This window comes from Nuphar pumila, chromosome 15 (genome assembly GCF_984573655.1).
Source record: "Nuphar pumila chromosome 15, dmNupPumi1.hap1.1, whole genome shotgun sequence".
In the NCBI taxonomy this organism is placed as follows: Eukaryota; Viridiplantae; Streptophyta; class Magnoliopsida; order Nymphaeales; family Nymphaeaceae; genus Nuphar; species Nuphar pumila.
In genome coordinates, this window is record NC_143263.1 from 42,240,362 (window position 1) to 42,264,268 (window position 23,907).

At 34.9% G+C, this 23,907-nt stretch overlaps 1 protein-coding gene across 2 annotated transcripts in view; it reads right to left on the reverse strand.

Moving 5' to 3' along the window:
- Window positions 1-20,842, reverse strand: part of LOC149815254 (tRNAHis guanylyltransferase) — a 32,039-nt gene extending 11,197 nt beyond the window's left edge. The window contains exons 1-6 of one of the 2 annotated variants that reach the window (XM_089990196.1): window positions 19,827-20,842; window positions 19,564-19,752; window positions 19,097-19,228; window positions 18,975-19,019; window positions 18,704-18,873; window positions 7,699-7,784 (exon numbers count right to left, since the gene is read on the reverse strand). In XM_089990196.1, coding sequence (XP_089846322.1) covers window positions 7,699-7,784; window positions 18,704-18,873; window positions 18,975-19,019; window positions 19,097-19,228; window positions 19,564-19,667 — 537 coding nt within the window. In that variant the 5' untranslated portion in view covers window positions 19,668-19,752; window positions 19,827-20,842. Of the gene's footprint in view, window positions 1-7,698; window positions 7,785-18,703; window positions 18,874-18,974; window positions 19,020-19,096; window positions 19,229-19,563; window positions 19,774-19,826 lie in introns of those variants that run through there. The other variant, XM_089990197.1, reaches the window with a different exon arrangement.
- Between the last annotated feature and the right edge of the window lie 3,065 nt (window positions 20,843-23,907).

A 23,907-nucleotide genomic window follows, 5' to 3' on the forward strand; every position in this document is an offset into this window, starting at 1 on the left:
TACTTAAAGATGTATTTTTTTAGTTTTGTTGGTGTGCTCGACCATCCTCTCTCCATAATATATAGCATTATATTTATTGTCTACAACAAATTTACCTATTATTATAACATTTTTTGTTACTTTAAAATCTTCTTTTGTTTTAAAAATGTACCTTGAGATATACTTTGTATAGTTGGGACCAATGTTGTCAGTATCGGTATCGGCCTTGTATCGTTTGGCCAACGATTCAGGTGAATCGGCCAATATACTGATACAAGTGAATCGTTTTGAATCGGTCAACAAATAATTAAAAAATATTACATGTCAATCAGAACGTGACGCATGTTAATGTGAAGAATCCTTGCAAACAATCAAGTTTTCAAATAACTGGATACTTCAAATACTCAATACACAAAATAAATGCACAGTGTTTATAAGCTTTACACCACAAAAGAAGTGCAATAAATGCATAGTGTTTATAAGCTTTACACCAAAGAAAGTACAATAAATGCACAGTGTTTATAAGCTTAAGGAGACAACTCCTTACTCTGATAGATACAATGGGCTCACATAGCCCTTATTTATATGCAAACTTAAGAGACGTATTCCCAACAGCTCTTATTATAGACGTTGGGAATCAGCCCAACGTCTATATTTTTAAAACTGTGTACACAGTCAGCCACTAATTGTGTACAAAAACATTATATAAAAAAAACAAAAATAAGAAATAAAAAAATTACAAAAATAAAAAAATAAAAAGGAGGAATTACAATCATATTAAAAAACATGAATATGCGTAAAATGTAGAAATGACTAAAATACCCCTACAGCCAATACAATAAAGAAATATATATTTTATATATACAAGTAGATGAATATATATACATATATGAAATATATATATATGTATATGTATCTTCTTTTATATATATAAAATATATATATAATACATTATCTTATAAATTACAATTTAATACCCCCTTCAAACTTAGGGCAAGATGACCGAAAGTTTGCAAAGGAGAAAATTGAACCGCGGAGCACACAAAGCTTTGGTGAAGAAATCTGCCAACTGATATTCTGAAGTTACATATGGAAGATCTATAACTGCTTTCAGATACGCTTCCCGAACATAGTGACAGTCCATCTCAATGTGTTTAGTCCGCTCATGAAAAGTATGATTTTTGGCAATGTATATTGCACTCTTGTTATCACAGCATAGCTTGGTGGGCCCTTCTATTGAGATCCCCATGTCTTCTAATAGCTGATGAATCCATACAATTTCCATGGTAATAGTCGCCATGGCACGATATTCAACTTCTGTTGAGGATAGAGATATTTTTTGTTGCTTCTTACATCTCCATAAAATCAGCGAGTCTCCTAAAAACACACAAAAACCAGTGGTGGAGTAACGGTTATTTGGGTCACCTCCCCAGTCAGAGTCAGTATAAGCAATTAATTTTAATTCAGAAGAAGACGATAAAAATACTCCCTTGTTTAGTGTGCTTTTTATGTATCTCACAATCCGCAAGATGGCACTCATGTGAACTGATGTTGGTGCATGTTGAAACTGACTTGCAGTATGAACTGTATGAGAGATATCTGGTCTAGTAATACTCAGATACATCAAAGATCCCACAAGCTGTCTGTAGGGGGTGGGATCGGAGAGAGGAATACAATCATCAATCTTCATTTTGGCTCCTACTATAGCAGGAGTTTCACAAACCTTATCATCTGTAATACCTAACCGGTCAATAATCTCAGAGGCAAGCTTAGTTTGAGATAAAAAATACTCTCTATGAGAGTAAGCTACTTCAATACCCCAAAAATAAGTTAGAAATCCAAAATCAGACATTTCAAACCTATCCTTCAAAATTGATTTTATGCTTTGAACCCCTTTAGAATCACTTCCGGTTATAAGCATATCATCCACATATAAGAGCAGAATGACAATCCATGCATTGGTTTTTCTAACAAATAAGGCAGTGTCAGTGAAACAGGAAGAAAAACCATTTTCTAACATTACGGAGTTAAATCTATCATATCAAGCCTTAGGGGCTTGTTTTAAATCATAAAGTGTTTTTCGAAGATGAAGCATTTTTCCTTTGGGAGTCTTCATTCCTGGTGGAGCATCCATATATACCTGTTCATTCAGATCACCATTTAAGAAGGCGTTTTTAACATCCATTTGATAGATGTTCCATTTGTTGATTGAGGCAACGGTAATGAGACATCGGACAGTGACCATTCGGGCCACAGGGGCAAAAGTTTCTTCATAGTCAATCTCGTATTCTTGACTATATCCCTTTGCAACTAATCGAGTCTTATATCTCTCAAGAGATCCATCGCTCTTAGTTTTTACCTTAAATACCCGTCTACACCCTATTGCTTTCTTACCCTTAGGAAGATCTTGGAACTCCCAAGTCTTTGCCCTGTTGAGAGCTGAAAGCTCACATTCTATTGCTTTCACTCATTCATCATTCATTTTGGCTTCTTCGAAGTTTTTAGGTTCTATATAGGAATGAATGGCGCTAAGGCAGGCTCTATGTTTAGGAGTAAACGAATCATATGAAATAAACCTAGAAGGCATCTTTTACTTCTCTCAGTTCTTCGTAGGTTTTCATCATTTGTTGAATTGGACCCACTAGGTTCACTGAATTTTTCAATTGCACTCCTAAAACTGTTTTTATCTCTATGGGTATATGTTATAGGATCTCTCAATGCTCATTCACTTCTATGTTGGGAGATAGGTGGATGGGAAGAGCCATCTTCTTTATCATTGACGTTATTATGAATGAAATCGTCATCACTATCATCATCATGTGCTAACATTTCAAATAAAAAGGAGTAATCCATATTTTCTTCAAAGGGTTCACTCCTTTCAAAACCATTAACATTTTCCAGAAAACTCACATTTCTGGAAACATATAGCTTGTCATTCTCAATATCATAACAACGAAACCCTTTTTGGGTTTCAGAATATTCAAGAAAAGCACAAACAATGGCTTTTGCCGAAAGCTTGTCATTCTTGTCAGTAAGAACGAAACATTTGCAACCAAAAATTCTCAACCGACTATAGTCGGGTTCTTTGGTATACAATTTTTCAAAATGCGAGATATTGTTCAAGTTTTTAGAAGGTAGCCGATTTATCAGATAGATAGATGCTAAAGCCGCTTCAGCCCAAAAACCTTTTGGGATGTTTTGAGAAACAAGTAATGTTCGAGTTGTCTCTATTATATGTCTATGCTTCCTTTCGGCTAATCCATTTTGTTGAGGGGTTTGGGGACAAGATCTTTGGAAAACAATACCATGACTTTCAAGATAATTTTTGAATTCACTTGAAAGGTATTCTCCACCAGAGTCAGTTCTAAAAATTTTTAGATTCTCATTAAATTGATTTTTAATCATCATATGATAGGTTTTAAAAATTGAAAAACTTCATATTTGTGTTTAAGAAAATAAATCCAACAATATCTCGTGTAGTCGTCAACAAAAATGACATAATATGCAAAGTCTCATTTTGATAGGACGGGTGCCGGTCCCCATACATCCGAATGGATAATTTCAAAAGGTCTTGTTGTAAACATAGATCTTTCACAAAAAGGCAATTTTTTCATTTTCCCAAGAATACAATCATTGCAAGTTAAATCACTTTTACATAGATTTTTAACAAAAGATAAATAAGAAATTTTTACGATATTTGGATGTTCAAGTCTCTTGTGCCACACATTAATATCCTTTTGTTGGACAACATTACAAAACGAGTTCTTTGGAATTTGAAGGGAATCGACATAGCATAGATCGCCCTTCCTAGAGCCTTCCCCAATCAATCTCCCGGACCGACGATCCTATATCCAACATTTGTTAGATGAGAACTTTATATCACACCCATGATCCGAAAGTTGAGAAACAAAAAACAAATTTAAGTTTAATTTTGGTATAAATCTAATTTTTGGAATAAAGAACCCTTGTTTTTCAAAATTTCCTATTCCTTTTACTTCAAGAGATGTTCCATCCGCAGTTGAAACAAAAGATGGAGAGGGATTTTTTGAGTATTCGGAAAAAGAACTAAAATTTGGGGTCATGTGAAAAGAAGCACCCGAATCTAAAACAAATTTAAGTTTAATTTTGGTATAAATCTAATTTTTGGAATAAAGAACCCTTGTTTTTCAAAATTTCCTATTCCTTTTACTTCAAGAGATGTTCCATCCGCAGTTGAAACAAAAGATGGAGAGGGATTTTTTGAGTATTCGGAAAAAGAACTAAAATTTGGGGTCATGTGAAAAGAAGCACCCGAATCTAAAAGCCAAGAGGTCTTACCGAGAGGAGAAGAGGTTGACATGGTGGCTCCGGAAATAGCCCCTTTTAAAAGAGGTTGAAGTGCATCCACAATTTGTTGCAATGAAAGAGCTCCATTTGAAGATGGCGAGCACTCTTCCTTTTGAGGTTGGGATGTAGTAGCCATGGCAAGTAACTTTTTTCACTTTGGGCAAATAGGCTTGATATGCCCCGGTTCCTTACGAAAATGACATAAAAGCTTGCTATAATCCTTCTTCCCTCCTTGACCACTTGAGTTTTGATTCTTGAAGTGAGGAGGCTTGTAGGTCCTTAAGTTGCTCCCCGGTCTTGAGACGGCATTAACTCCTTCATTTTCTTCATTATAGAAAGGTGTAGCTAGAACACTTGGGTTGTTCTTGCTTATACCCGTACGAGTCTCTTCCCCACTTAGTTTAGTAATTACATCTTCAAGAGAGGAAGAAGTGAAGGCGGATAAAAGAGAAGATCGGATTTGTTCGAATTCAAGCCTAAGCCCATTCAAAAAATTAAAAAATCTATCTTCTTCCGATTGTTTATGACGAAGCTCTATGGCTTCTCCACTCCACTTGGGTTCGAGCATAGCAAGCTCATCCCAAATAGAAGAGAGTTCAGCAAAATACTTTCTTATAGTCATCTTTCCTTGACGAAGAGTTAGAGCTCTCTTTTGGAGGTAATATTTATGAGACAGGTCCCTAGAGGTGTACATCTTCTCAAGGTACTCCCACGCTTGAGAAGCCTTCTTAAACTTGATAATATTGACGTTAATTCTTGTTTCTACGGATGAGAAAATCCATGAGAGGATTTTAAAATTCTTCATCTCTCATTCTTCATGCTTTTTGGTGTAGTCTTCAAGAGCCTTGGCTCTTTCTTCGCCTTGAAGGATTTTTATTTCTCCTTTCTCCATCAAGGTTATCTTTGGCTCCGATTCGGGAATCGAGCCTTGAACATAACCCCAAAACCCTTTTTCTTTAATATGAGCCTCCATGTTTCCGAACCAGACGTGATAGTTGGACCCATTGAGTTTGAAGCCGAGAGAAAAATGAGTCTTTTTCACCCATTACAGAGGAGAGATGATGAAAAAGAACACGTACCACAAAGGATTTTTAGACCTTTCTTGATAGAAGAGTCTTCTAAAATATTGGATGAACAAGCGAATCCACTTCAATCACCAAAAAAATTGAGGGCACGCTTTTCGAGGCACCCGAAAAAGTAAGAATCCACACTATCCTTTTTTTTCCTCCAACCTTGCTCTGATACCATGTGAAGAATCCTTGCAAACAATCAAGTTTTCAAATAACTTGATACTTAAAATACTCAATACACAAAATAAATGCACAGTGATTATAAGTTTTACACCACAAAAGAAGTGCAATAAATGCACAGTGTTTATAAGCTTAAGGATACAATGGGCTCACATAGCCCTTATTTATAAGCAAACTTAAGAGACGTTGGGAATCAACCCAACGTCTATATTTTTAAAACTGTGTACACAGTCAGTGGCACTGTGTACAAAAACATTATATAAAAAAAAAAACAAAAATAAGAAATGAAAAAAATTACAAAAATAAAAAGAATAAAAAGGAGGAATTACAATCATATTCAAAAACATGAATATGCGTAAAATGTAGAAATGACTAAAATACCCCTACAGCCAATACAATAAAAAAAATATATTTTATATATACAAGTAGATGAATACATATACATATATGAAATATATATGTGTATATGTATCTTTTTTTATATATATAAAATATATATAGAAAATACATTGTCTTATAAATTACAATTTAACAGTTAAATCCATTAAAATAATATTATAAATTCATTTTAAGTATTTTTATATTTATTAAAAAATAGCTGATTCAGGGATGAAGCATATCGATTTTCTGCCAATACGATATGTATCGTCCGATATGCACCAATACTCACAACATTGGTTGGGACATTTGTCTAAATCTATTTACAAGTTCTCAAAGAGATGATAGTTTGAGCAAATGATTGCAAAAAATCTTGAAGATTTTAAGGAAGTTTTTGATGCACCCTTCATGGAAGCAACTAATGAAGGCTTTTGGGGAAGATAATGAAGACCTATGTCACAGGGATTCGGCTAGCAGGGTGCCGCACCCGCATCGACGCGACTCGACGTGGGTGCGGCACCGAGTGCGGTCAACCCGATCCTGGGTGTGTTGACCGCACCTAGGATCATTTAGGTCCTTTTTTTTGGATTTTTTTTTTAAATTTGCCCTATGCTGCGAAAAAAATTTAAAAAAAAAATCTTCTGACAGCAGTTGTCTGTCAGCTGCTGACATCAACTGTCTGTCAGCTGCTCGAAATTTAAAAAAAAAAATTCTGCTGACAGCAACTGTCTGTCAGCAGCTGTTTGAAAAAACCAGCGTCGTCGGGGGAACCCCAACCCCCTATATATATATATATATATATATATATATATATATATATATATATATATATATATATATATATATATATATTTACATTTTTGCCCCTGCCGCACCCCCGCACCCAGGTTTTTTGGAAGTGTCGAATTCCCGCACCCGCACTCGCACCCATGTGACATAGATGAAGACATTTTGGGTTCCTTCTTTAGTATTTGCAAACTTCCGGTTACTCACCGTAAGTTTGAAGGGGGTGTTCAGATAAATGAATTGTTTGTGTTATACTTACTGAGGTATACTTAGATATACTTATCGGTACATTCTTCTTTTTGTATTTTTTGTATTCTTTTTGTATTTTAGGTATATCCTTGGTGTACCTATTAGGTATAGGTATTTGGTCTTTAGATTGAGTATACTCAAATTATACTCATAGGGGTAAAATAGGATTTTTTAGTTTATTGGTCATTATTTAAAATGACTTGTTTCTATTATTTATTATTTATTTCTTTTATCTTGTTGGTCAACTTGGGCTGACCAACTAGCCGTTGGGATAATCTCTCCCTTTTCTTTCCACTCCTTCCTATAAATATGGGTGGTGTGTGCATTTGTAGGTTTGAGTGTGATGGGTAGTTTAGGCGTGTGAATGAGTATGTTTGTAGTGAGGATTAAATGTATTTTGTATATTTTTTCATTAATAAAATAATTTATTTTTTACTCTTGATTCTTACTTTTGTCTATGTGATATTTATATCCAAATGCATTGAGCTATGGCATTTGGATTTCATTTTCCTAATAGGATCTAGTTACTAGTATAATTTTTACTTTGTTGTATCTTGGGTTCTGTGCCACTTCTTGACAAAAATAACCTATTAACATACTGAAACATCCATATAATAGAAGGTCAACTGAGATGATGCATGAGAAAAGCACCATGTGGCCGTGTGTGTGTGTGTGTGTGATATATAGCATTCAAGAAACTGTCCAAATTAAAATAAAAATCCTGAATCACCTGTAAAATATCTTGTGCTTCGCTTTTGGTTTTACCAGAGTCAACCAGCTTCCAGAAACAGGTATTGTATTGATTGTTTATATGACCTACAAAATCATGAATAGATAAAGCTTGTAAAAATTGTAAGTCTAAAAACTTGTTACACAGAAAACCTCATGCCTTTGTTTCACCAGCTGAAAGATGAAATAACCACACAAGTGTTTGAACTTTGAACCCAAAACCTTGTTAACTGCCATTTTACTAAAAATTAGGCACAGTAGCACTGACCCTCGTAATGACAGACTCTGTGTGGGGCTGCAGAATGAACCAAGTGTTAAAATACAGTGTATAAGTTTTTGTATTTAACTGATATATGTATATATATATAGTATATATATATATATATATATATATATATATATATATATATATATATATATATATATATCAGGGGTATTTTGGTCATTTTATGTCTTGTACAGTCCAATAGGGACTGTAGAATCTTTTTATCTATTTTTATTTTTCTGTTTTTTTGTAATTGTAAGTCAGCATGACTGTTGGGAGGCAGTCCAACTAGTGGTTGAACTGCTCCCAATGGTCATAAATATGATCATAGAGTCTTTTTATCTATTTTTATTTTTCAGTTTTTTTAATTATAAGTCAACGTGACTGTTGGGAGGCCGTCGGTTGGACTGACTCCCTTTCTTGCATGTGAGGCTCTATAAATAGAGCCTCACTTCTTCATGTATTCCTATCTGATTGCACTAATTCATATTTTTCATGAGTTAATTTTTACAAAACTACATGTGATTTAAATAAGTATTTTATTTCAAATGTTAGATTTATTCTAAAACTTGACTTAAACCTTCTTTTGGTTTCTCAAATTTCTGGCTATGGGTGTAAGGTCTTCTTCTCATCTAAGGCTTGTTGGGTGCAGAATCTTCGGTCACGGACGCTGATTGGACAAAGTCATGGAACAGGAGACTTTTACTGTATCGGCTCTTTATGTCTACCCAATTTTTTTTTTTGTAATCATGCTCAAGAAATTGATTTAGATTTTTGGCATAAACGATTAAGACATCTAAGCATATCTAAAATATCTTTTTTTTATTTTTGAAAATTTTTTGTAAAGAAAAAGTTGTCACAAGGATTCGGCCAGATAGGTGCACATGCACCCGCACCCGCGTCGACGCGACGCGATGCGGGTGCATGTGCACGTGCGGCACCGGGTGTGGTCAACCCAACCCTGGGTGCATTGACCGCACCCAGGGTCATTTTGGTCCATTTTTTTATTTTGTTTTTTAAAAAAAAATTTGCCCTGTGAAATGGGCTGCGGAATTTAAAAAAAAAAATCTGTTTCAGCTGACCGCGCAACGGGACCCGCCCCTTGCTGGATTTTTTATTTTGATTTTGGCCTTGATAGCTTCGGTCTCTTTAGAGTTGCCTATTCCCTGACGAAGACTTCCAGATTGTTCACCTCTCCTCACCCCTTGTTGGATCCCTGCAGGTAGTGATGAGAGAATGAAAGGACGGAACAGCCGATGCCTGCTAGCTGCTGCTGCAGCCTCCAAACAATGAATTTGCAGCGTTACTGTTAACTTGGAAATGATGATCCATCTTCCTCAAAAATTAAAACCAAAATTCAAGAGCCTTTTGAAGTCTTTATCCTTCAACCATCCAGATCTTTCTTCGTCAAGGATTTTCTCTCTCCATAATAAATGATAATGGTGGTGGTAGCCTTGGTGACGATTAGTATTCACTTTTCTCCTGACGAGATGGGTGTTCTAGCCGTAGCCTGGTGTAGACCTCTTTTTTCCACATGTCAAATCCAATAAATTTCTTTTAGATGTCATCTAGAGTCCAGAATGGAGATCTGTGTGCAACTGTATATAGAATGAAATTTGAAGAACCCTAGGCAGTGACGTGGCAGTGGCGGTGGAGCCGTAGGCCTCGTGAAGACTCTCTCTCCAACAAACCACATCAAACCTTTCGCTTATATTTTTTTCGTGAAGACCAGGGAGTTTCAGACATGATTGAATCATGACAATCAGCAGAACGCAACAGGCTGTGTCGATCAGATTGCCAATCCTTTTGGTTCATCAATTTTGTCTCGTTGCGCTAAAGTATACAACAAGCAAAACGTGGGTAACAAGTCTTCAAACAAACACACCAACAAAAAAAAACTGGTTATAAGTCCTATATATATATATATATATTTTTTTTTTTTGCCGCACCCCCGCACCCGGGTTTTTTGGAAGTGCCGCATCCCCTCACCTACACCCATGTGACAGAGAAAAAGAATATGTATATAAAGATTTTATACTTGAAAAAATTGAAAAAATGCAAATTTTACCTTCTGGATCTAGAACTTCTTTGACTAATGAAAATTTTGAATTGGTGCATTCTGATGTATGGGACCCAACTCCCATTACGTCAAAAGATGGTTACTCTTATTATGTTACATTCATAGAAGATTTTAGTAGACATACTTGGATTTACTTTCTTAGACTCAAACCCGAAGTTTTTTCATGCTTTAAAGACTTTTACAATCTTGTTAAAAAACAATTTAAAACAAATACTAAAATCTTTCGCTCTGACTTCAAGAGAGAGTTTCTTTCAAAAGAATTTCAAAGAGTTTCTTTCAAAAGAATTTCAATCTTACCTAAAAACCCATAGTATTTTATACCAAAAATTATGTTTTAGGACTCTTCAACAAAATGGAATTACCGAAAGGAAACATCGCCACATTATTAAAACTACTAGATCTTTACTTATTTCAAAGGAAATTCCAAAGAGGCTGAAGCCGCTCCCACCACAGTCTGTTTAATAAATAGAATGCCTTCTCAAATTTTAGAAAAGAAATCTCCAATTGAAATACTTGTTAAGACTACTCCCGATTTAAAAAGATTAAGAATTTTTTGATGTAAATATTTTGTTATTTAAAAATACAACAAACTCTCTCCTAAAGCTATTGAATGTGTTTTCATTGGATATGCCAATAATAAAAAAAAGGCTATCGATGTTATGATAAAAATATGATAACCTTTATGCATCGAGGAATGTCACATTTCTTGAAAAAGAAAAAGGATTTCATTTTGAAAAACCTAAGAAAGATTTCGAGTATGTTTTTTTGTTTAACTTATTGCCTAAGTCCAATTATGACAATAATGATGATATAGTTAGTGATAATGTTGAGCAAATAAATGAACCAAGAGAAAAAGAACCGACTCATAATCTTATACAATACTCTAGACGTGACAATGGGAAGCATCCATATGCATTTGAAAAATATAGTCAACCACACAATGAAGAAAAACCTAGAGTTGAAAGATATGTGCGAATACCTAAAAATTCAAGTAGGTTTATTCATATGAATCATTTTCTCCAACCTACAGGGCATGTCTTCTAGCAATTCACACGTATCATGAACCATCCAACCATAGAGAGGTCAAATACATAAAGGAGTGGGTTGAGGCTATGAAAATAGAATTAGACGCACTACATAAGGCTCATACTTGGGAAGTTCAACATCTTCCCAAGAAAAAGAAGATAATAAGATGTAGAGTATTTAAAGTTAAAATAAAGAGTGATGAATCTCTAAAAAGATATAAAGCAAGATTAGTTGTGAAAGGGCATTCCCAAAAACATGATATAGATTATGAGGAAACCTTTGCCCCAATAGCTTGCATGACAACAGTTAGGACTTTAGTTATAGTAGCATCTATTAGGAAATGACCTATATATCAATTAGATTTTAAGAATGTTTTCTTAAATGAAAATTTAAACGAAAAAGTTTACATGGATCATCCCCCTAATCTGACTATTGAAAATGGTATGATTCTTCATCTTCGAAAGGCTTTATATGGGCTTAAACAAACCCCTAAAGCATGGTACGATCGGTTTAGTAGAACTATAATAAATTTTAGATTTAATTCATGTTATACTGACACTGCTCTTTTTGTAAGATCTACAAATACGTCACTTATCATATTGCTCTTATATGTTGATGATATGATCATTCACTGGAAATGATTAGAAGAAAATGGAAGAAATTAAAATTATGCTTAAGAAATCTTTTGATATGACCGGCCTTGGTTTTTTGAGATATTTTCTAAGTATTGAAGTAGCATATTCATCAAGATGATACATTTTGTCTCAAATAAATTTTGCAGTTGATATTGTTGCACATTCAGGAATCACAGATACAAAATATGCTGACACTTTTGAGGTAATAAATGTTAAAATGCAAGTTGAAGATGGAGTCTTATTAGATGATCTAACTCCTTATAGGTAACTTATCGGATCACTAATGTACTTATCTATTACTAGATTGGATATTGCGCATGCAGTAGATACTGCTAGTCAGTTTCAGCATGAACCTACATCAGTTCAAATGAGTATTGTGTTAAGAATAGTCTGATACATCAAAAAGACTATCTAAAGGACTATTCTTATCCTCTTATTCATCTTTAAATCTCATTGCTTATATTGATTATGACTAGAGAGGAGATCCCAATAACTGACACTTAACGATACGTTTTTGTGTGTTTACAGGTGATTCTCTTATTTTTTTGGAGATGCAAAAAGCAGTAGAAAGTGTCTTTGCTTTCCACGAAAACTGAATATAGGGCAATGGCTATTGCAACAACAAAGGTTGTACGAATGAGATCCTTACTTTCAAATATGGGTGTTGATGTTTCAGAACCTTCAAAGTTGTGTTGCGACAATAAAAGTGACATATATAGCCAGCAATCATATGTTTTATGAAAGAACAAAGTATATCGAGATGGATTGTCACTATGTTCGAGAAGAATACTTGAAGGAGACGATTACTTTACCATATGTTCAGTTCGAGTTTCAGATTGCGGACTTCTTTACCAAAGCTCTCTCTACCAAGATTTTTGTTTCTTAACAAACTTTTAGTGATCTCACCATAAGTTTGAGGGAAGTGTTAAAATATAGTGTATAAATTTTTGTATTTAACTGATATATGTATATTTATACAATATACGTATATCAAGGGTATTTTGGTCATTTCATGTCTTGTAATAAAATACAATCTAATAGGGACTGTAGAGTCTTTTTATCTATTTTTATTTTTCTATTTTTTTTAATTGTAAGTCAACATGACTGTTGGGAGGTTGGATTGCCTCCCTCTCTTGCATAAAGAGCCTCACTTCTTTATGTATTCTTATGCTTTTCATAAGCATATGTGTGGTGATATAAAAATATTTATTTTTATATTGTGTTCTTGTGAGATTGTGATCTTGTGTGTCTCCTTTGTGACATTATATCTGACCCTATGTCACATGGGTGCGGGTGCGGGTGCGGGTGCGGGGATGCGGCACTTTAAAAAACCTTGGGTGCGGGGGTGCGGCAGGGCAAAATATAAAAAATTATATATATATATATATATTGGCATAATATCATTCATCATGCATGCAATATATCAAATTAACAATCTACAATTCTATTCTACATCACAAAAACCAACACCACAATTAAATCAACCTAAATATCAATCAAATAAGTAAAGCAGAAAAAAACTAAATGGAATACCAAAAGTATATCCTACAATGTATATGACGATGAAATAATGGATCTTAATAATTTTTTGTGTCATCATCAAATGCATCATAAGAAGGAAGACTCGGCTCAGATAAATCCATGTTTGTCATGTTGAAATCATGTTCTCCCTCTAAGTCACATTCTTCTATTTTTACATCCCAAAATTTGGTTGTTTCTTGTCTGCGTTACAAACCCAATTTGAAAATGTTAAATACAATAGAAGTATATTTAAATGAAAAACTAAGAAATAATCAAATAACTAAGAGAGCAAATTAGTACATGTATTCATCATTGGTTCACGAAAGTAGTCAAAGATTTGAATAAACATATACTAAATCCTTTGCACGCTTGTTGAAGAGTTTATTTCTCTTCATGTTGTGGATTTGAGAATATGTGATCCAATTTCTTTCACAACAAGATAAACTAACAAGCTGGGATAACAATTTTAATGCAAGACGTTGGAGAAGAGGTGTTTTTGATCCAAATGTTGACCACCATGTGATAGGGTCTATATTATCCTCCTCTCTCGCGAGTAATGTCTGTCCATATAATCTCGAAGATGCAAATTTTTCAAACTCTTATGTGACTTGATTTAGAATATGTGCTTCTGAAAAAAGTTGTATCATACACATATTTTTATGTCTTGATAGCTTTGGGTCTAAATTTGGAGGGACACGACCAATACCACCTTTTTGTCACTTTTTTGCATAATATTTTGGATTAAGAGAATGTGACATGCAATGCAAAGGAGTATTGCTCTTATCCCATCTTTTGACTAAAATTGAATGAATATAGTTAAAAAATTCTGAATCATTCAATGCAGAATTCTTTTTTCATGCATGAAAACTACAACTTGTATTTTTTCAATCATATTATCCCACATTTCTTAAACTTTGTGAAGCATGGGCTCATCTTTATCAACATCGCTCAACATTTCCCAAATAGGTTGCGTAAATTGAATGAAGTATACCACTTTGTCCCAAAACTCATCATTAATAATGAATTTCTTAATTTCTTGAGCCTTGACATCATCGTCAGCACGATAGAATGTCCAATTCTCATCAGTCACCATGCTAACCAAAGCATTCTTCACTTTTTTTAATCCTCTCCACCATCACAATGATGGATGCAAAACGTGTTTCAGCGACCTTCAACAATTTCAAGTCGGAATGCTTATTAAATATAGCATTAGCATGATGGCGGTTAACAACAAAATTACAAATGCTTTTGACATTTCTTTCTAAATCTTCAATCCATGAATATAAAGATATGCTGGTGAATTTTCTTTTTCTTTGGGGTTGCAGATGCTCTTGAGAGCCAGATTTAAGTCTTGCGCTACACAGAGAGTCCAAAAAATATGAAGGTACTCATTCTCCAAACTCAATGTTGCACTTTTACAAACTGTAGTGTTGTCTGTAATGATTTGTACTACTTTCTGATCACCCACTTCTTTTATGACTTCTATAAACAACCCCTTCAAATACTCTGCATTTTTATATTCCCTAGATGCATCAACTGCTTTCAAGAATACTGGGTCACTAAGCGAAGAAGCAATGAAATTGATTAGTGGATGCCTTTGAATATCTGTTCACCCATCAGAAACAATAGAAACTCCATTTTGCTCCCATGAATATTTCTTAATTTCTAGCAATCTCTTCACATTTGCCCTCTCTTCTACAAGAAGTGTGGTTCGTAGTTTTTCTGAGCTTGGAGGTACATAGCCACTCAAATTACAATTTGCCAAAAAAGTTACTAAATCTTTCCAATAAGGATTTCTAGTTGCATTAAATTAAGTGAACTAGAATAAAAATACCTTCCTACTTTTCTATCCATCTCCTCCCTTCCATATATGTTGAATGATGCTTCTATCGTTCATGTTCATCTACCTCCTACATTAACTTTTCTTTTTTTTTTAGCATCTTCTTGTTGGCTTCTAAATGACACACTAATTACACAAGAATCACTCATTATCTTTCTCTTCTTATATTGTTCTTGTATTTTCTTGTATTGCTTTCGCATTGCCTCATCAACTTTTTTGCATCTTGAAATGCCATGTCCTGGTATATTCAACAAATAAGCCTTAACTCTTGTGTAAGACCCAACAAAATCTCTTTCACAGAGCTTGCATTGAAATCTCATGTTTCCACCACCTCTAGTTTTTGCAAGCTTATTTACATGTACCCATAGTGGCCCTGTATCATCACTCACACTACAACTATCAGCAACACTTACAACAGAACTCTTATGTGAGGATGAGGATGACCCAAGTCTTTTCCCTTTATCCGTCATTTTTATCCTTAAAACACAAAAAAATAGTCAAACCACATTCTAATATCAAAAAATGTGAATCAGTTGGAGAAATTCACATTCATTCTGAATTTTCAATGCACATTTAAGACTGCAACAATAATATAAAAATATCGAATGAAACCATAAATATTGCAGTATCTTCTAAGCATATTCACAATAAGCAAACTTTCGATATTGCATTTAGATGACAAAGAATGGACGAACAAAATTTCAGATATGTGTCTTAACCATGGTTGCCAGTCAAGGAAGTGGGAGCGAGAAGCGAGGCATTTTCAAAAATTCAGGAAGCGGAAAGCGTGGGACGACTTAGAAGCGAATCACGAACCGTCTCGAAAGCGACCCGGAAACGACCTAAGAAGCAAGGGGGGAGGGAAAAAATAAAAAAAAAAACTGAAAAAAGAGGGAAGCGTGGGGAAGCGCGCTTTCTAAAAAAAATGGATGCTTCCCCACGCATTTCGGAAGCACGACGTTTTGCGCTTCCGAAACGTGTATCGGGGAAGCACGCTTCCCCTATGGTACAGGCACTTCTGATAACTCTGGTCTTAACAGGAATCATATATCCTCATTAAAAGGCATGCATCTTTAAAATATTTTCATAGTATGATCGAACGAGAGAAATTTGAATAAAACAACACCCTAATATCTCACAAATCAAATTAGGTTAACTGCCATTTCTTAGACTGGGTTTTTCAAGAGGGGATGGGGTGGTTTGTCATTCATGAGTGTATCCTTATATGATGGCACCCTTGACTTTTTACTGCATATACATGTTTTATATATATATATTTATATATCCAAGAGCATTTAGATAAAATCTTCATTGGGTAACATGGATAGACTTTGTTCTCCACGTGATTGTATAATTCTTTTGACCTCATAGTCTCCTTCCATCAGAGAGTGATGGTGGCATAATTGGAGATCCTGTTTTGAGCCACATCAGCATGCTTGAGTCACAGTGTTTGAAAATCTTATGATCATTTCAACTCTTGATATATGTTGAAGCCCAATAAACTATTTCCCTCTTTCCAGTCAAAGGAAAACTTGATTCAGGCTCGACTTGCATAAAAATGAAAATTTTATAATATCTATTATCTATTTCAGACAGAAACGAATTAAATGTTTTATTATCTGATTCAACAAAGCTTTTTATTATTGATAATTGATGACTTTGATATGTTAGCTTCTCTAGGTTGGTAAGATATAGATATGAGATACATTTTGATCTCTTTCATGAATGTTGCTTAATGCTCTTATTTTTTTCTTTTGCTTTTTCAGCTAGCCGACTCTTCCATGTTGAAGAGAGAGATAGCAGAGGGAGTTGACAACATGGTTGTGAGGTAACTTACTGGAGGTGCATTCTAAGTGATTGAGAGTGAGACTGAGAGTGAGAGAGAGAGAGAAACTGAGAGTGAGAGAGAGAGAAACTGAGAGTGATGGAGAGCTCGCACAACAAAGGTGAAGCATATTGAAAGCTACTTTTTGAGGTCAAAAAGTTCCTTTATTTTCCAAATTAAAATTTGCAACGTATACCTTTGAAAATTGTGCTTGACTTTTTGTTTTCCTCAAATACGAAAGACCCACTTTAGCCCAAAGAGTAACCATGTACTTTAAAAAACATTGCTATTATTAAGGGTGTCTTGGTCATTTCTATAAGTTGAATGCAATTATTGTTAAATATGACTAGTTTCATATTAGATTTTTTTCCACTTCAAGAGGAACCACTTTTATGGTTCGAACATCCCAAATATGGGCCAAGAGGTCACATTGACAGTGGCTCTGTTTCAATGTCCACGGTGTAAAGCTCCTCAAGGTACCACCTCCCTGCCACCAGGAAAGTCTCACCATCACTTTGGCCTTATGACAAGGGATGCACACTCGGTATCGATGTTTAATACTAGATATAATGTACTTTCTAAAAACAAAAACAGGATTGAGAATAATAGTTGCCTTGTTGGCTGTGAGAAGTGAGGTCACAGGTTCAAATCCTACCCTCTTTTCCGGTTTCCTAAATTAAAAAGTAAATAATGTATTTTATTATAAGCTCAGCTAAAGCTTAGTCAAGCTGGGCCGAACCACTTGTGCTCAAGCTCAAGCCTGGGCATTTAAAAGTTCGAGCCAAAGCTAAAACAGGCCAAGCTCGGGCTCAACACGGCTTGTACATGCAGCCTTATCTCTATCTCATGCCAGGAACATGTAGGGATCTCACCAACATCAGAAACTTTTATCCTTTTTCTTTTTCCTTTTAATTCTGTTTGCTATTAGAGACTCGGATTCATATCGCCCGACCCTTGACATACGAGTCAGCGGGTCAACTCGGTAACTCGGACGAGTTAGGACTATGCATTTTCTAGTGTTAAGATATAGAAAAAATCAAATTTCGTGGTGTATAATCACTACATTTAGCACATGAACCAATGACTAAGTTGTATAAGTATTCAACTATACATAATTGCTAATATTTATTATTTAAAAGCATATGATTCTTTATAACAAGTATTCTTTTATGAACATTACATATTAAAACCATAAAACACCTGACAAATAACACATAAGAAGCATGTGGATCGGTGGTCCTGAATCAATAATCCAGTTAGGGTCTGATCCAGGTCGACTCGGGTGATTCCCAAGTCGACTTGCCGGGTTTGCCAACTATGCAAGCATGAGTTTTCCATTCCCCAGAATCATATTTCTTCACAGATCTACCTATATTTATTAATCAAGATGGCAGCCATCTGCAAATTGGCTGATTACTGGGGCTTTTTATTCTACAATACAATTATAAAGATGTTTTGGCTCTTCTGACCTTTGAATCTCTCAGACAACAAGAGAGCAATTGTTCTCCTTGTTTAATGCCTACAACTTCATGCAACTTATTGATATACTGGTTCTAGATAAATGCAAAACAGACATGTATAAATTAAATGATAATAATAACAATAACAATAATTTGGTACTCAAATAAACCATCTTGTGTCGAAGAATAAGTATGTATCTCATCATTCCATAACATAACTAGAGCTGCATAAAAAATGAATTTTTCAAATTGCATAAAGAAAAAGGCACCCAAATGAATCCTTAGTTTGCCAGCAAATGGTCTCAACTGGATGATGGTAAAAATTTTGAATAATCAAATGGCAATTGCACTCACAGTCCACTTGCCGCCAAGCAAGATAATCTCGAAGAATTTCTTCTGATGGATAACATACAACTCGCCCATCAAAATAAGGTGCATACTGCAATGGCTTCTCTGGGAAGAACTCTTTCCACTTCATGACATATGTTGAGGAGAAGAATGAAACACTGAGTGACAGAATTTTGCTGCATGTTGTGTTATATTTGGACCGTGTAAACTAGATGTAATAATAAATCAAATAGTTTGGTAAAATACTGGAACAGAGGCAAATCATTTCAGTGGAAACCTGGATCGTCTTTCATACAACTGAGATGACTTCTTCAACACAAAACTGCAAAAGAGATATGCAAAAGGCACTTCAATCAGCAAGCACAAAATAACATCACAGAGAATTTGATGATAAATCACCTGTATTCATCACTGACACCATATGCAAACACAATGTCTGGAAACTCTTCAAACATTGAAAGGGCGCATGAATTCATCAGCTTTAAAGCATTCTCGTCATTAGGCTTTTCAAACTCGTGGACTTCGGAGAACCTTACAAAGGGAAGAATACAAAAAATTGATGGGTGTAAAAACCTGTGATCAAGCAACCTATACCGTGTATATATATAATATATGTGGCAATGAAGCTATGCAGCAGAAACACATGGATTACATATTGCGAATTCAAAGATGTCTAAGCATTCGAAGGAAAACAGCATAAAAGATAATAACTTAAAAAGATAAATGGAAATATGTTCTAAAACCACTACGACAATTTGTGAAGCCAAACAACATTCGCAATATGAAAACAACAAATTTGGTAGTTCCATTATGACCAAGGGGGGAATTTTCTCTAATGGTGTTTATGGAAAAAAATAGGTGGTCACCTATGAAAATGGCAACCATCAATTCTGATAACGATCCACGTCGAGGGCAACAATCTGTCATGGACTTCGAACGACTTCACGTACTCATATTTGCTATTTGCCATCCAAAATCACAACCCTTGCCTTTCTCCCCTTCCAATGTATCCGCTCAGTGACAAGGAGACGCAATTCGGTTGTACAGTTGAATCTCTGATACCATAACCACCAAAAGAGTTCATAAACAAATTTTCAGAAATTTATAACCATACCAAGGAAAAACCCACCAGATTATGGCCTCCTCAAAATTAGACTGTAGGTTAAAGGAAGCAGCGGGCGCTGAAACGTCACGCTTCTCAGGAGAAAAAACGACAAGCACGATTCTTAGGAAGCAGAGAACGCGCTTCTCTGAAGAAGGAAAACAAGCTTCCTCAAAAGTGACTCAGATATTGGTTGGGGTTTTATCTTTCTCCTTCAATTTAAGGCGTTTTCAAACTTACGATGTACCCAAATGATAAATAAATCATAAAACCTTAAAATACAAGAAACTAAATCATAAATAAACAAAAACCCTAAACTACAAGAAAAATAAACCATAAATAAATTATAAAATTAAATATAAAAAACCTTAATTCAAACTCTAATCAAAGAAGATCAAATAAAAACAACCCTAATCAAATACAAGAAAAGCCTTAATCAAATTAAGTATAAGAAAACCTAATTAAAAAAATCGATTCGAAACCCTAATAAAAAAATTAAACAAAAAAAACTTAATCAAATTAAATATCAAAAACCTTAATTAAAGATATTTGATTAAAATCCCTAATCAAAGAAGAAAAAACCAAATCAAATCAAAAGAAAAACCTAATAAATAAAGATATTTGATTCAAAGCCCTAATCAATAAAAATCAAATAAGAAAACCTAATCAATGAAAATCAAAGAAAAAACTCTACTCAATGAAAAAAAAACTAATAAAAAATCAGCAAAAAAATCCCTAGTCAGATAGAAGGATGAAGAAGAACAAAGAAGAAAGAAAAGGAAGAGATAGAAGAACGAAGAAGAAGAGGAATAAAGAAGCAAAGGGAGAGAGAGAGAGACAGAGAGTGAGTGAGACGCAGGTGAAGGAGACGGGAGAATATCTCCGGTGACCGGACTCCGGCTGGCAGCAATAGACTCTCAGTCGCTGCACAGGAGAGAGGGACTCGCCAATCGACTGTGAGGGCGCGAGACTCCGGCCGGCAGCTGGACTCCCAGAGAGAGTGTGTGTATGTGTGAGGGAGGGTCGGGTTAGACAGACCCACTTCGCACGAGTGATTTTTTTTTTTAAGTGACTTCCCGGTCCTGTTCTCATCTTAGGGGTGACGTTCCCTTTAATGGAGTGTTTGATGGCGCGTTCAAGATTGGACGGAACAGTAAAGTATAAGTTCTGTAATAGCCACCGCGTCCCACATGAAACTTTTATTATGGGAGGCAAAAGGAAAGTGGCTAGGGTTTTCAGAGTACAAAAATAAGGGTTCAAATTGGGTCCTAACCCAAAATTTGAAGGCCTTTAGTTGGGTTTCCTTTTTAAAACAATTTGAATTAGCTAGAGCCTGATAAGATTGAGACACACTTTCTCTCCAACGCATCAAGTTCGTTCTAATAGGTTCAACTGAGCCCGACCCAATGCCCGCACTGTCGTGGGTGCAAAATTAAGTTAGGTCAAGCCTAAACTGGACTTGTTTGGATCCACATATCATTTAAGAGCCTATTTTTCAATATCTCACTTGACTAGGTTAGGGTTCGGGTGGATATCATACCAAACTGGATCCATTTCATTGGATTTGACAAATACCTCCCTCATTGGAAGTAAATATGTGGTTGGGTTTTGGACTTTTGGTATTATGATTTTGGAATCCAAAGTTTATAATCCAATTTGATAGCGATTAGCATTCCATTGTTTTAAGGTGTAAATTTAGATGCATTAACAATTTCAACACAATAAAAAGATAAATGCATTGTTTCCCTCAACAAAAAAAACATTATGAACATCGCAATTCTTATTGCAATGTCTTGAAAAAAAACAAAAGTAACATTTCGAAAACATGAAGATGTTATCATGTTCTTATCATCTTTTAAGTAAACTGCAATATAATTTATGATCACAATACTTTGAATAACACTGATTTTTAGTTTTAAGCGGTCATCTTTCAAAGCCAGATCAGTGGTCTAATGGTAGAACAGTACCCTGCCAAGTTACATACCCGGGTTCGATTCCCGGCTGGTGCATTGTATTTTCTTTAACCCCTCTGCTAAATTCACAATAAAACCACTCATCACCAAGATGAATGGCACCCAGACAGAAAAACGTCCAAAGAACCTTAGGCGCCGCTCGTCACCAAGATGAATGGCACCCAGAAACCCGCCAAACGAAAGGCATCCACCTGGTAGATTCAGCTCATTTTTATATTTTATCATCGTTTGTGCATGAGTGTAATATATTCCTTCTACCAACAAGCTTCTTACAAGTTAGAAATCGTTTCCATGTTATAACCATTCAGAAAGGTTGGCATCTTGCTGAACTGTTTCGGGTTCCTTCTGTTGTTACTGCACCTTACATTGATCCGTATAGGTGTGTACTGGTTCCAACTCAACTAAATTCATTATTTATAAATCGTATATTCTTGGAGAGTTATAAATATCATTCATTTTCGTATTACCTGTAGTTATTCTTTGTTTATTTTGAGGGGTAATGGTTTCTGGGAACCATTTTATGGGATTAGGGAAGTTAAGACATCAGTGATGAGGGAACTCATTTTGATATACAAAAAGGAAAATGTTATGGATCTAGAATCATTTTCACAGGAAAAATAATTCCCATACTGCATCTTCACACATCCATGCCCTCTAGAAGTAAATGACTAATGCATGATAAGCTTACCCTGCTTGAAATGAATTGGATGGAGAGAAGGCATCACACATTATCATGTCTTTGTTCTCCTTTCAAAAAAAGGTGGCATAGTCATACTTAAGTTGCGAAATATGTGACGCAAATGAAGTGCACATAAAGTCGAAAATAATTGAAGATAAAAAAGCTAGAGCTAGAGTATTGAAACTGTTAAAAACGTTATCTTCCTAATTTTTATCACAAGTGTCATTCATTCTTATTCTAAAGTAATCTGCAAAAAGGAATCTTTATTTACCATCTAATCTTGATTTGAGTAATAATTAATACTTGTTAAGAAATGTGTAAAACAGTGTATTACTAGTTATGTGCTACCCCTTTTATGTTAAGCATTTTTTGTACATTATACCATTATCAAGGGTAGTTATGTCCTGTATAGTTTTATTTTTATTTTGTCTTGTAGTTTACTTAGTGAGGTTGACCTATATGATATAAGTGACTCTCCTTCTCTTTAATGAGTAATGAAGCCATTTTGAATCTCTTCTTCTTTGTGCCTCATTTGAAACCCTAATGAATGATTCCATTTTGAATATGGCATTAAAGCCTGTTTCAAGTTTTTAGAGGATTGTGAGAGTGAAGATCAGGGGTATGGGACTTCATCTTGATCATCGATAAGATGTCAGCTTTGGTCGTACAGGTGGCAGATGCATCTCCATATGAGGTAATATTTAGATTGAGCTTGATTTTAGGAGTTGACTCAATCATGAATCAGGTTATTTGGTGGAGATTTGAAATTTCTGTCCTTTTTCCAAGGTTTTTTTAAAATCCCACCTAATAGGGTACGATCCGGGGATTTTGCTCATTGTAATCAAATCAGTGGTTTTTGTATCCCTTAAAAGGGGTGTAATCATATCCTTTTTACCCTAGAAGGATTTTAGAAGTGGTCTGATGTGGTGTTTTGGAGCAGATTTCTCGTGTTTTTGGCATCCCTCTACGTAGGGATAACAACTTTATCGTGATTTTGGATATTGCCTTCTCCAAGTTTGGCATCTTTTTATGGAGTAGACTTCTTCACAAAAGCTTTGTCTTTTTAAAGGTTTTATTTTTTATTGAACAAACTTTCAGTGATTTCACTGTAACTTTGAGAATAATGTTAATGTAAATATATATATATATATATATATATATAAACATTTATAGTTTAGGAGTATTTTTGTTTTTTCACATGTACACAAAAAATAAGTATATTCTTATTTTTTTTAGTTTTTCTTTTTTTTTCTTATTCTTACTTTTGTATTTATTCTCAGCCATCATGGCATTATAGAAATAAATTAGAAACCGACTAAATTTCTAGGTCTCATCTGCTCTCTATGTGTCTTATCAGCCCTTAAGTGGCTTGTTCTTGCGTTTTGCTTTCCTTTCCTTTGACTTGACCGTGGTCATTTTTTCAAAGTGTACTTTAGCTCCATAAGTGGCTCTCTAA